The 14,103-nt window shown below is 44.0% G+C and overlaps 1 protein-coding gene across 1 annotated transcript in view; it reads left to right on the top strand.

Annotated features, from left to right (window-relative positions):
- Nucleotides 1-311: 311 nt before the first annotated feature.
- The window catches only part of LOC8035941 (solute carrier family 12 member 9), a 33,940-nt gene continuing 20,148 nt past the window's right edge, over nt 312-14,103 (top strand). Inside the window, exons 1-3 of the mRNA XM_029980547.4 lie at nt 312-857; nt 5,781-5,915; nt 11,439-11,573. Coding sequence (XP_029836407.2) covers nt 509-857; nt 5,781-5,915; nt 11,439-11,573 — 619 coding nt within the window. The 5' untranslated portion in view covers nt 312-508. The remainder of the gene's footprint in view (nt 858-5,780; nt 5,916-11,438; nt 11,574-14,103) is intronic.

The following is a 14,103-nucleotide window of genomic DNA, read 5'->3' as shown; positions in this document are numbered from 1 at the left end:
TTGAACAAATCAACGCCAACTGCTCTCTCGAGAAAATACGGCTTGTCGTCTTCTTTGCCGCCATGCCTCGGAGGACGGACAGCCATGGGAATGAATTGTCAACCGGTTTGCATCCGGAAAAACTGGCCAGCATATATTTGTTAAAGTTTTGTCTCCCGCTAATGCACCTGTGAGCAACAAAACTACTCAAACAATTCAAACCTCCGCCACCTCCGCCCCTCCGCGCGCAGCGCAGTGGTGCTGTTGACGTTATGCAACTGGCCTAGAGGTGGCGTTAGGTGCTCTATCACCTGGCGCCATCTGTGAGCGGCAACGCTAACCCACAATCGCGTGTTGGCGTCGACTCCGCAGGCAACGGGCTGCTGCTCCGATATGGGTGGCGTCGCGTCAGCTGCCAGGTGATATCCGTCGTGGGACGTGCAATCGCAGCCGTGACAGGCAGCGTCAGGGGCCTCCCGTCGCTCGACGCGACCGTTCCCGCGAACAGGGCCACTTCCGCGCCCCGTGGATGGCCCACAACAAAGTCGTCACTTCGTTAGGCTTCGCTGAATCCGAACAGCCCATCGTAATCGTCCAAATGACGGACCCGAACTGCACCTCGGTGACGTCCCAGTCGTCGTCGGTGGCTTCCCTGTCTTCGCTGGCCCAGGGAGCCGTGCCGGGCGGGCCTCGGCCCAACGACAAGACGCCGCTGCTCAGGCACACCCGCCTCTTCCGCAGCCTGAGCGGCGGCACCCAGAGCCCCCAGCAGACGTCCTCGCAGGGGTCGTCCACCAACAGGCGACTCGCCACCTTCTCGGGCTGTTTCACGCCGGTCTGCCTGTCCATGTTCAGCGCGATCCTCTTCTTGCGAATAGGTGAGTATCTCTCCTAGTGTCTTTGACCGGTCAGCCCGCGGCGCATTTCAGCGGCCTTCGTTGGGAAACAAAAAAGAAAAACAAGAAGAAAAAGTTGGGTGACCCTCTATCCTCCCACGATTCAAGTTGGGCCATACTGGAGTTTCAGGAAGTTGACTCATACCCCGGAGAACGATCGCAGTCGCGAGCACTTTTGAGGAGCTGCCAGAACGATCGCTTTCGTTTTGCGAAAAGTAGTCGTGCGTTTTTAATAGGAGCGGTGTAGTACCGCACAACGCTCTTGTACTTCGGGCACCAGCCGCCAGCCAACGTCACGCGCCGATTGTCCTTGTAATCGCAGACGCACGAAATATACTCCGCCGAGCTCTATTGTTTTACGCAGTTTTACGTGCCCTCGTAGGTGGCTTGCAGGTGTTTTCGGCAACCCTTCTTGCTTTTCTCTCTGGAGGCTACGTAATAAAAACTACGCTGTACCGAGAACACATCAGCAATAAAGAAAAGCAAAACAGAAAAATCTTGCAATCCGTTTTTAACTTTTTAGCGTTCGCATTGGCGCTCCGGCGGGCAGCGTCGCTTCGACGAATCCAATGAATCGTCGGCGTGCCAGGCGAACTTCCTATCGCGTCACGAGGGAATGAATGGAGATAGCGCAGCTTCGAGCCTTCGGACGGCCTGTCTGACGAGGTGCTCGCGCGGATTGCTCAATCTCCTCATCGCGAAGCGCCGCCAGTCCATACCTGATAGTTTCCTGATTTCACGTGGTATACATTGTCGCTCTCACACTCGTGACAGCTAGCGACGACACAATGCGCAACCCCTGCCGTCCTTCATCTCGATTACACGGGAGGCAGCTGTGTGCGCCCCGCATTGTGGCCGGGGTTCACGGTCTGTGTGGCCTGCCTAATTGGGTAGCGTAACAGCTGCGTTCCGTCCAATCAAGCTTTCAAGCCTATTGGACTCGATATGTGTGCAGAAATTATGCAGCTCCCTTGCCCACGATTCTGCTGTCGAAATCCACCGACTCGGAAGTGCATGCAAAAATAAAAAGAAAGCATTTCATACACATTTGACAACAAGCGTTTATGGTCTGTCTACCTAACAGTTTGTCAATGTGTTCACAATGCCAACGGGAATATAATTTATTTACTATCCTAAATAATTATTGTCACTGACAATATCTTGCTCCAGAGTTACATATATTTTTAATAAATCTCAACTGCTCGACACGGAAACACGAGTGCTGAAGCTGATGGTCGGAAGTCATGTGACTAAACCTGACCCTTTTTTCTTTTTTTCTCCGCTTCTTCATCATGTGAAGCAGATGGCAATGAGTTGTGTGCACCGTTTGTGCGGAGATTGTTTCACACTTATGTCCTCTATGTTCAGCGCTTGAAGATAGACTGGCTAGTACCACGAAAGACAGTTCCAAAGTAGCGGCCCCACGTCTGTCGCTATGTTGGCCCGTCGTGCGCTGTCATCACGTCATCCAGCCTGTGGTACCTCGCCATATTGAGAATGACGTGTACATGTACTTCCTGTGATCTGTGCAAGATTTTTTTTTTCTATCAACATATTGGTTGCTTTTTGGAGGCCACCAAAAATGGGGCTCATATTCTTTTCTATTTTTAATATGAATGTGTGCCTTAGATGACCCACAACTTTGAATGTATTTGGCACACATTGTTCGAATGCCATGTGACCATAGAAAAGAGAGTGAGCGCTACTGAAACTGGTTGATTCTCGACCGGCTGTTTTCAGGCAGAAAGTAAGCAAATTAGGAGCCGCGGTTTATGTACTGGGTAATAGGGCTCTTTTAGGTCATGTTCAACTAAAAACCACCTCATGCATAAATAACCTGTCGGTGTCCCTTTAAGAATTGCAGGGCTTGGCCTATAATGTTCACACTTCTTGCGTTCTGATTCATTCGGTGACATTGTTATGGGCCCCAATCTCATCGGCTGCAGAGCGATAATAAGATAATCATGACTATACCTAACAAGTCTGTTTTTCGTGTGTTCATCTGATTCAGTGTTGTCCTGGTTGAACAGCGCAAGACTCGTTTATCTCGAACACCAATTTGAGTAGTTCTAAACTTTATAGATTTTTCTTCTTAACATTATTAACCTAATCGGAATATTGTACGGAGTATATTTTATATGCATTTTATTTTTAATGGGGCAAACTGTTTTGCCCCTCATATACACGACAGGCATTGCATGTCCTTTGCTTGTTTTTTTTAAGTAATGCAAAAATAATTGAGTAAAGTAACGAAGTAAATAATCAAATACTTTTTACAGTAAGTAATTTGTTATGGCAATCCATTACTTTTTAGGCTGACTGATTGCAATTAATTACTTTTTTGAAGTAATGGGCACAAGTCCCTGTAGCACTGACCATGGGGTTCTTTGACCTGGTGTGCTTGAGCAGATTATCTGTGGGAACTTCTCAAAGGTCAAACAAGTAAATACTACTTGTTGAATAGGTGACTGAGGGTCTGTGCTCCAAACTGATGAGCCGTTATATTGCAGCAGTTTCCCAGCGATGGTAGATGGGGTGACTATAACGGACAACTGAAACTCTTCACTGGCATAGCCCTGGGAAGGAGGGGGGGTGCTGTGGGGCTTGTCTCCCTAGAAATCCAGCCCACCCTGTAAAATTGGGGTCTGCGTTTTCAGATAAATCCAAAAAACTATGAAAAGCACCCGCCGGTAGAGTTTCTGTCAATTTGGATTTATTTGATAAACTCCAAATACTAATGGTCTGGAGAAAATGCCTTCCCAGTTTTTTTTCAAATCTCGGACCATTGACAAAAGGGATCTTACGACTTATCTTGTCAAGGTTTGTTCAGAACAGGTCATTGTACTTTTGGGTCATGACAAAGGCCACTTCCGGTTTCCATTTCAAGCCATGCTATTTGTGCTGCTTAGAGGGAGGGGGGTTGTGTTTTTTGTAATATTGAAAGCTATGAACCATAGAGATTCCATAGACGTGGAAAGAAGGGCTGGGCAGTTGAAGCTTTTATATTGCACCCTTTCCCACTCCACCTCTTGCAGCCATGGGGTGGGTTGAATGATAGGATGGGATGAATTCGAGCTTCCCAGCGAACACGTCCAGGAGTTCATTGATTTTAAGGCATAGACATTCATCGAAGCAACATTCTTTTCCAACTTTTGTTGTGGGACAAATTATTATTGTCAATGGCAATGGTGCCAACGCCAAATACAGCTGAATAAATATTAATGGATACAAGTGCATTCCTTTGTATCTAGCATATGTTTACTCCCGGATGCTACGTTTTTTTATTTGTGGGAAATGGAAAACTGCAAGATTTAGCTCCGAAAACACGGAATCCTACTTTTAATATACACATGCACATTGACCCCCCTCCCTCGCACCAAAAATAAAAATAAAAATATTGTGAGAAATTGAAGCTACAGAAGACTGCGATGGAGAGAAGATGGCTATGCCTAGTTCTCAACATAAATATGATGGCGGGTGATGTCACAATTTGAAGAACCGCCCACACAAAAGTGGCTCATATTTATACCGTTCTGGGTTGCAGGGAGTTCTTCAAAGGTGTATTTGACTAATTTCGAGATCATAATCGGTCCCTATTATTTTTATGGATAAAATATGAAAATTCCCAAAACCCTCGTAGTAATGGTTTTTGCAAAAAATTCCAGATTTTCGACCCGCATCCTTCTTTAAATGAGCTTTTATTATAGTTGTGGCTTGATCATGTTGCCACTGATACTGTAGGTGTCCGACTTGCTTCATGGGTGTGTTATACTGCGACACATGTTGATGAAAGGGAACTTTCTCAGACTTTATGCAGAGATTCCAAATAATTTTTTTTTATTGTTGAATGATGATTGGAAAACTACTCTATTGTCACTTTTAATGGTAGTCATGCTGCTTAACACCTTTTCACTATCATGACAAGCTCAGTTTGTTTGTGCCCTGTTCAGTAGCCTAAGAGAACCAAGCTTGTATAGTTCCACAGGGGCAATGTTTTACGGCACTGCTTCATAGGTTTCCACCATTTTATGGATGCAAACCAATGGGTTATAGTTATAAAGTGTACTCCAGTGTTTTAGGGGAAGCTGAAACATTTCTTAAAAAAAAGAATTAGAGTTGGATTCTGGCATCTTTTTATTCTGTGAATCGGAATATTATGTTCGTTTTCCCCGTAGATATAACTAAACGCAAAAAACCTCCGACCAATCATGACATCACACTAGGAACCTTGGGCCGTCAAGCGTAAGTCGCTCGTGTTGGCACCGTGCCAGGTATTTTACCGCACTGACACTCGTGACATCTCTTTCTGACCTTTTTGAAAATAGCAAGAATGTACGTGCATACCTTTGACAGGGGCTGAAGATGCGCGAGAGCAGAGATTTCGAAAACTCCTAGTGTGACGTCATGCCTTGGGAAGGAGGGGCTTCGACGGTACTTAAAAAATTAATTTCTGCAGCCTCCGTAGACCAAATTGAAAAATAATCTCAATATTCGTGATTTCGGAGTCTGAATGAAGGCCATTGAATAGTTTTTTCTCAAATACAGAACCGCTTCAGTTTCCCTTTAAAGGGTGCTTCTTGAAATTTTTTTTCAAACCTGCGTTCCACTTCCAAGTGCTTTGCAGCTTCTGTGAAAGTGCCGATGAAGCAGACCTCTTTTATAGTATTTCAGGGTTGAAGGCTTGTTCATACAGTTGCATAGACTGCGTTGCGTGGTACAGCACAGCGCCTTCCCATTGGCTCGTCGTAAGGGCCGCCATAGCAGCGCTCGATGCAAGCAGTCTTAACGCAGTCGAACGCAACTTTGTGAATGAGGCTTAAGGTGCCAGCCTTGAGACTTTGTGCGTTGACTTCAGTTTCGGAGTTTTGTTCGTCATGCTAATCACCCCGTTCCTCTTGCATGCAGGCTTCCTCATTGGCCACTCGGGCCTCTTGGAGTGCCTCGTGGAGATAGTGCTGGCCTACTCCATCCTCTTCTTCACCGTGCTCTCCATCTGCGCCATCTCGACAAACGGGGCCGTCGAGGGAGGCGGGGCCTACTGTATCCTCTCGCCGATTCTCACATTTTCTGTCTCTGCTATCGGGATAATGGCTGCTTTACGGCATTTAGTGGAGGCCCGATCTCAATCGCGGTTAGTAGCAGGAATACCGGAGCACGTGGCATCTGTACTGTTGGATCACCCTGACGGCCCGGTGCATGGCTGTAGTGCATCCACGTCACTGCCGTTGCGTGTTGGAGTGCTTCGATGTGGTCTATGACAGAGTGAGAATGGTGGGGTGTGTCTTTTGAATGCCTGGCCTTCAGCACCCATTCCGTGCCTTTTGCCATGCCCTTGGTTGCACGCGTGCGCTTGCGCTCGAGAGGCACGGGACGTTGAAGCATCGTCAAAGGTAGGAAGCTCATGCTAGAGGCGGGACACCCGAAGCTCCTCCCCGTCGTTCTCACCTTGTGGGTGACTATGGTGCCCGATGCCACGTGCTGCCATGTTCCTGCTAATTGTGGTTAAGATAGTACAGCTCTTGGTAGAAGATTCGTGGCAGTGGCGCATGCTCCTTGGTTGCATTCGTTAGGAAGTGCGGCTTAGCTGTGTGACTTGGCTGTCTGTCTGCCCCTGAAAGTGAATCCGAGCACGTGCTACTCACTCTAGTGCATGTTTTTCTCCACGGGATACTTGATGTGTTTAAAACTTGCTCTGTCTTCGTTGGAAGTTTTGTACGGGCTTGCTCACATAGAAGTTTTCGTCAGTGTTGTGTAAAGTACAGTGCTCAGCAAACTTATCTGGAACACATGCTAAGCCTTTTCTTGGCTTGTTCTATTTTATTTTTTCCTGTGTGTGCGTGCATAGTTGGCGCTAGCCCTAAGCTATTTCTCTTTGTGTCCCACTATGTCCGTAGCATACCTTCAGTTCACATAAATATGCGCAGTTCTCTCATATTTTATCTTCTTTCTGCATTCAATATTCCACAAGTGCTCCATATAAGTTTGACGAGTACTGTATGTGTAAAAGGTACTTGAAATAAAGTACAAAGTAAATTAGGGTTATATACTTCCAAGTGAAGTAGTAAGTGCACTGGGCACAATGTAGTTGTAAGTAAAGTGCTATAAATATGATCTACCTTTAAAGGGGTACGGAAACAAAAATTGAAATATTAAAATTTAGTTCAGAAATGGGTCGAGCATGACGGATAATGACCGTAAATGATAATCGCACGTTTGTTTTTTGAACGACTGGCTATATTTCTCGTTCCAAACGGTGCACTCGAGCAAGCGCTCGAACAGAAGCGAACGGAGAACGCGATGCGTTATGGGATATCCGGCGCAAACAAAAACAGAAAGAAAAGATTTCGCGCATTCGTGGAGTAGCAAGGCAGGCGTGGTTATGAGCTTTGCCCTTGGTGGCCTTATCAGAGAGCGTTACAACTGAGCCGTTCGAAGTACCCGTGGGGTGACGAGCGTGTGGCTGGCCCAAGGAGCACTTAGCTTCCACAACACTGTCAGCTTAGGGCTGAACAAGGTGGGGAAAGCTACTTTTGTTTGAGTTTTGAGTGGCGGGCTAATCTTCTAGGGGGAGAATGACTGTTTCCGGTTGCACGAACGAGGGTCCGAGAAAGAGGGGAGTTCTTCCTTTCCGTCTTTTTGGACCGTTTGGTACAATGCGTGATTTGTGAGTTGAGCTAGGAGGAAAGCTAAGAAGGAAAATGTTGAAATTCCAAAGGGCGGCGCTGCTCCGAAGGAATCTGCTACGTTACGACTACATAGCAGATTCCACAACGTTGCTAGACTACCTCCCAAATAGGCTCTGCATGCATCCACCTGGTGCACATTGAAAGATTCTTTATTTAGCTTTAAAATTAGTTTTCTTGTGCCTTTCAACAGAAGACTGGTGTTTTTGAGGTTAGGGTGCAACATGCGACACATTCCAGCTAGAAAATGAGCGCTGAAATTTCTTTTCCCTACCCCTTTAAAGTAAGGTATATGTACTTTTTGATGCAATCTTTCATGATGTTCGTTCATTCCCCTACGCAGTTTATTTTTTTTTAGCTGATGAAGTAAAGTGGCCACAGAGTAGATGTTCTGCTCCCGCTGACAAACTATTTTAATAATTAGCTTATAAGGCGCTTATTTGTATCGGTCTTATAGCCGTCATTACTTCAATCAAAGAAATGGCCAGGTGAAGTCTCGCGAGATGATAGTGCATTTTCACATGACGATACGCCACTTTTTTTGTTAGAGGTTGGTGACCTTTCATCATTTACCTCAGAAGTTGTGTATAGTACAGGAAAAGCCAAGGACGCGATTGCATGGCCTTTGAAAGAGGTTAAAGGGGTGATGCGACAATTTTTCTACTTTAAATAAATACAGCCTAGAAGTATTCCTTGAAATTTATGAGCTATAAAACACGCGTTGCTTTTTTTCTCTACAGAATGCTAGTTGCAGAAGGAATCCGAGAAAACCAAACACCGTTTACCCCTTCAACTCGCAGCCAGAAAAAGCGACCACGTAATCTGGAGCCGATTATATGCCGTCAATGTTTTTAACATAGCCCCACATTGGGGTTGGCAGAACACAGGGTTCGCGCTGAGTTCCACGCATTGTTAAGGTTCAGCTATTCTCATGATCGCAGTGATTGGGCACGAGCCACCACCCGGATGCATGTCGAGGCTTTGATTATCACAAGCCAAAATTAAATGCCTATGCAGTCTTCGTGTCCATTGTACGAGCAGCATTTCAGTATCCTCAAAGCGGGGATATCATAACTTGATGACGCACTCCTGGGCATCGCATTGTTGTCATTGTCCCCGCAGCTGCCCGTCATCAAATTTTTACGAAGGAGAGACTGAAAGAAAAGCTGCTCTTTTATCCCTGGAATTCCACCGCGACAGAGACTCTTCTGGGTCGGTGGCATTGCGTTAGAGTATTTATAATACCACTAGTGTCAGTAACCTGGTGTAAAGTGAAAAGCGTTCCTATCCAATGTCGTTACGCAGCCCCTTTAATTTCACCGAGCGAGCGCAAGAAAGCGCCGCCCAGATTAACGCTCTTGTCCCCCTGCCTTTCCCAACAACAAGACCAAATTTGGGAAATTAACTTTGAAGTCTGGAATTGTACTTTTTTCGGAAAGTAACAGAAAAATTAAGTAAAGTACAAGTACGTGCTCAGAGAATGTACTTCAAGCAAAGTACAAGTTTTCAAAACCTGCTTGAAGCAGTACTTTATGTATAATGCTTTTAAAAAGTACTTCCCAAGACTGGCTTTTCTGGTATGTTCCCATTTTGGCACCAATCTGCTGTTCAGGTGGGGTCTTGCGAAGGTATCAGAACTTGCCTAACCTTATACTCTATGGTTTGGCTCCCTTTTTTTTTTCTTCTTTTATGCATTATGGAGTTAATAGTAACGGATTGCTTAGTCTATATTTTTTAACTTTGAGCGAATCACCAGGATAGTGGCACAGCTCCAGTTGTCCAATATAATGAACTTTCGTGAGCATTCTCATTGCTATAACTTTTATGTTTTTATTCTTCCATTTTATTGACTTCTTTAAACTAACTGCTTGCTCAGCACACAAGTTGCTGCATCTTCCAGACAACCACTGCTTGTTTAGCATTGTTCAAGAGGGGAAATACATAGCCCATTGGCATCTGTGGACAAACTCCATTCTCGTTTCTATTTTTGGTTGTCATGTACTTCAAGTTGAGAGCTTTCCCGTGAGGGCCAGCAGGTTTTCTTACTCTTATCACTTGACAGTCTTATCGCAATGGGTCCCCAACCTGACCGCTAAGCTTCCTATCTCATTGAAAGGACCGTCTCCGGTTGTCTTCTCTCTGGAGGTGGGCGGGAGGAGGGGAGGGAGGGAGGGGAGGGAGGCAGGCATTGCACTTTTGTGGGGACACTGCTTCCTTTTAGGATAGCTTATCTCTCTAGCATAGGTAGGCAGTGAAGAGGCCAGGTCACAGTCACTGTGACAAGAGAAAGTCAATGCTGGAGAGGAGAAACCAGGCCTTGATCGATAAGCAACCTTGTCCTTTTCTAGCATAACCCTGAAGATATGGTTGGCATGAGAGGATTGTGATAAGATGGCACTACCCTGGGGAGAGTTGATAATAGGCTGGGGGAGTCCCTGCTTTTTCAGAGACAACGAAATCAAAATGTAAAGAGTATTTTGCGTGCTGATTTGAGTGCTCTCTTTAGAGCAGTCACATGCTTGATGAAAATGACCCGATGATTGAACATGATTAAGTATCCTGCAGTGCTTTTAAGATACAAGGAAGGAATGATTGGTAAACCTTGATTTTGAACTCTGGTTATTGCCAGATCTGGTGGTCACTTGGATACTTTGGATTTATCCGGGTACTTGGGATGCAAATACCAATGATTGTGGCTGAAATATTGGACTTTGACTAATTTTACTCCAAGTGTGAGTGTAGCTTTCTCCACTTTTAGTGGTGGATGACTGGCTTTCTCAACCCATCCACTGCTGAGAACATGTTTTCTGTAGCAGCGCATCAAAGAAAGTTCTTGAAAAGATGCAGGCTGCATTTGGACGAGAGGTCAACAGCATTGCTTTCAAGTGCTTCGAAATTTCCTGATTACTGCACCCGCATTGGTATAGCTTAAAGGGGCCGTGCAATGATATTGGGTGGGAATGTTTCTCACTTTACTCAAGCTTACTGTTACTAGTGGGACCCAACTTCCAAGTATACTCGCATGCAATGCTACTGACCAAGAAGCTTGCTTGTTGCCGTGCGATTCCAAGGATAAAAGCGGATGTTTTCTTTCAATCTCTTCTTCGCAAAACTTGATGACGAAGTTGCTGGGACAATGCCAACAACGCTGTCTCAAGGATTGTAACATCAAGCTTTGCGACCCGCCAGCAACAATATTTAATGCGGCTCATGCAGTGGACCCGAGCATTGCGTGAGCATTTAATATTGGCTCGTGTCATTTAATGTCTCGACATGCATTCGGGTAGTGGCTTATGCCCAGTTGCTACAATGACGGGAATCGGTAAACTTTAACAATGTGTGGAACTCGGCGCATACCCTGTGCTTTGCCAATCCCAGCGCGTGATTATGATAAACACTGGCGGCATATACTTGGCTCTAGATCACGTGGCCACTTGTTCTGGCTGCGAGTTGAGGGGGTGAACACTGCTCATTTTTCTCAAATTTTTTCTGTGTCTGCTATTGCAAGGAGAAAAAAAGCAGTATGTGTTTCACAGGCTATGGATGTTAATAAATAGTTCTAAGTGATACTTACTGAAAGTATAAAACTTGTTGCGTCACTCCTTCGAGCCAAGCAGCTCGGTCGCTCTCTCAGTGAATGGATGTCTGAAGGACGTCTGAGCAGCTATCCTTCAGAATGGCCATACTCGCCTATTGGTCATTAACTGAATGTGATGAATGGGCAGCCGTGCTTGGGTGCCTTGAGCCATTTTATTTAATTATGCTTTCTGTCAGACCACATATGCTAGATGTGAGCTTCTATCTTTCGGTTCATGAACCATCGTGTGCTTATCATTCGCGGTTTGCCTGGGATTTGTCCTTGACGCTTCATTCTCACCAGTCATGATCAGCAGGGCCTTGGGTCCAGAGTTTGGCGGTAGCATCGGCACGCTGTTTTTTATCGCAAACATCTTTTCGAGTGCCCTGTACATTACAGGATGCGTGGAGGGTCTCGTCAACAACTTCGGGCCTTCTGGCAAGTCTAACCTCCTTCACAATTGTTTCTAGCAATTTGATGTTAGTAGCAGTCTCATAATTGCTGGAAACACATGCTGTCTTTCATGTCTGTAGTGTTGTTTCTGCAGAATGTTTGGAGATGAGGTGCGTTAAATGTACACCTTTTAAGTTGGAAACCTTTGTTACAATACCTAGAAGAAGAAAAAAAATATAAATGAAGTAGGTTATTGGGCATGCCTGAAAAAGGAGTCTTACAGTTTTCATTGAGGACACTGTACTTGTTACCTTTAGGAAAAAGCAATCATTGAGCATAGTGCAAGTGCTGCATAAAATAATTCTTTTAAAGGAACATTGAACTTTTTTTCTAGATTGTCCTTTTAGAGTGTAAACTCAGCCCTAAGCATCCTAGAAAACACAAAACTGAGATAATGCGTTGCCTTTCTTTCTTTTTAGAAAGTGACCAAACATTGCAGCCTGCCCCTTTTTGAGGTCTGTTTAGGAGAAGTGACGTGCCACAATGTTCGGTTGTGGCATTACACCTATGTAAGCACATATTTAACATAGGTGTAAGACCAGCAGATTTGTAGAAAACCAGTTGTGTTCGCAAAAGGAACTGAGGCACAAGCTCATATAGGTCAAGAATCAACTATGAAACAAGGTTGTACGTGCCAACCATTCAAAATTTATTTATTTTTTATTTATAGATTTTGTCAGTCATGAGGCTAACTGCAAGAGTGGTACATATAATAAAAAAAAAAATCATCAATGTGACAAATAAAATAGCATCAAAAATACTGGTTATTCACATAGACTTTGCAGTTCAAATTGTAAATGATATGACATAGCTACAATCAACAACACATGCAGCAAGCGTGTTCTACTGATCAGTAGAGCAAACAAAAATATATTATTTGAAACAATCTGTGGTACCAATAGGGTTGAATATATAAATTGTGTTTTGTTCTATGTAGTATAGCTTCAGGAATTGTAACATATTTGAAAGTGTTAATCTTATAGTAACCACAAAGTACATGAAAAAACAGTTTCATCCTGTTTATAGTCATTCTTGTCTCAACACTGTTTAGGTTTGCTCAGGACTTGAGATTAATGAAGGAGTCTGTGGACTTATGACTGTCGTAAAAAAGACAAGACTTTTTTGTTTTGTATTCTTTCTAACTGTATAGAAATTCTTACTGGTTAATGGCTCCCATACTGAACTTGCGTAGTCGATGCGTAGTAAAATTAAACACTTAAAGGTACAGTAATTATTTTGACCCCTGGACTCGCATTATCTAATTTTATTCTTAGCGTCCACATTTTTTCAAATGCTTTTTTTGCATACAAGTTCAATATGAGAATTCCAGTTTAAATTGGAGTTGAGGTACACTCCGAGCTACTTATATTCAGCAGAATGCCTTTAATATTTTAGATAAATTATAAGCACTGTTTTTTGCGTGTTACATTCATGTAGACAGTTTTCTTCATATTCAGTTTCATTTGCCAGTCAGCACACCATTTTTCTATTTTACTTGGATGTCTATTTAAATTTTCCCAGTCCTTGGCAAAAAAGATATTACAGTAAATTATAGGGTCATTTGCAAAGTGCTTCACAGTTATCGTGGTATTGAATCTGCCACCACTCATGTCGCTGATATATATGATAAAAGAAGCGGGCCAAGCACCAAACCCTGCGGAACACCGGATAGCACTGGTAATGAGTTGTTTCTTCCATCCTGAAGATAAACAAACTGTTTCCCATCTGACAAGTGTGCTTCAAATACGTGTACAATTGGCCTGTTCTTTAGAATGCAAGTGAATTTGTGCAACATTTTAGGATGCGACACATGATCAAAAGCTTTGGCGAAATCTAAAAGAACAACATCTGCCTGTCCCCGGTTATCTACAATACGGCTAAGGTTATGAAAATCTTCTATCAGCTGCGTAGTTGTAGAACAGCTCTGCCTAAACCCATACTGATAAGTGCCCGAGAAATGATTGCTTTCTACAAAATCTATCAAGTGTTTAGCTATTATCTGTTCTAAGGTTTTGCAGCATGTGCTAGTGAGTGATACTGGTCGATACTTGTTCAGGCTGGTTTTATCGCCCTGTTTATGAATCGGAATCGCCTTCCTGCATTTCCAATCTCGTGGAATCATTCCTTTGATAAGAGTAAGTTTAAAAACTATCAGCAGATAGTGAGAACACCATTTGCCATACGTTTGCACGAAAGTAATATTTGAAATCCCGTTGGCTCCAGGTGACTTTTTTCATCAGTTTTTAGCAGTAAGTTAAGCAGACTTTGCTGATTCACGTCTACATTTGCAACAGGAGTTATGCGTCCAGGAATGTGAAATGCAAGGAAGCGAACCGTTGTCTCTCGTGAAAACTGACTGAAAGTATTTGTCAGAGATAGCTCTATCTGTCTTTTGTCCGTTATAAAAGAACTATTTTCAACTTCTGGATACAGGTTCCTTAGATGGAGATAAATGCTGCCAAAATTTTTCTGGAGAAGACTGTAAAGTTTAGAGGGGAATTGCTCATATGAGTGC

Source organism: Ixodes scapularis, unplaced genomic scaffold (genome assembly GCF_016920785.2).
Source record: "Ixodes scapularis isolate PalLabHiFi unplaced genomic scaffold, ASM1692078v2 PGA_scaffold1__304_contigs__length_218370807, whole genome shotgun sequence".
Lineage (NCBI taxonomy): Eukaryota > Metazoa > Arthropoda > Arachnida > Ixodida > Ixodidae > Ixodes > Ixodes scapularis.
The sequence above is the reverse complement of the archived record's forward strand: the minus strand, read 5'-3'. Positions and strand labels throughout refer to the sequence as shown.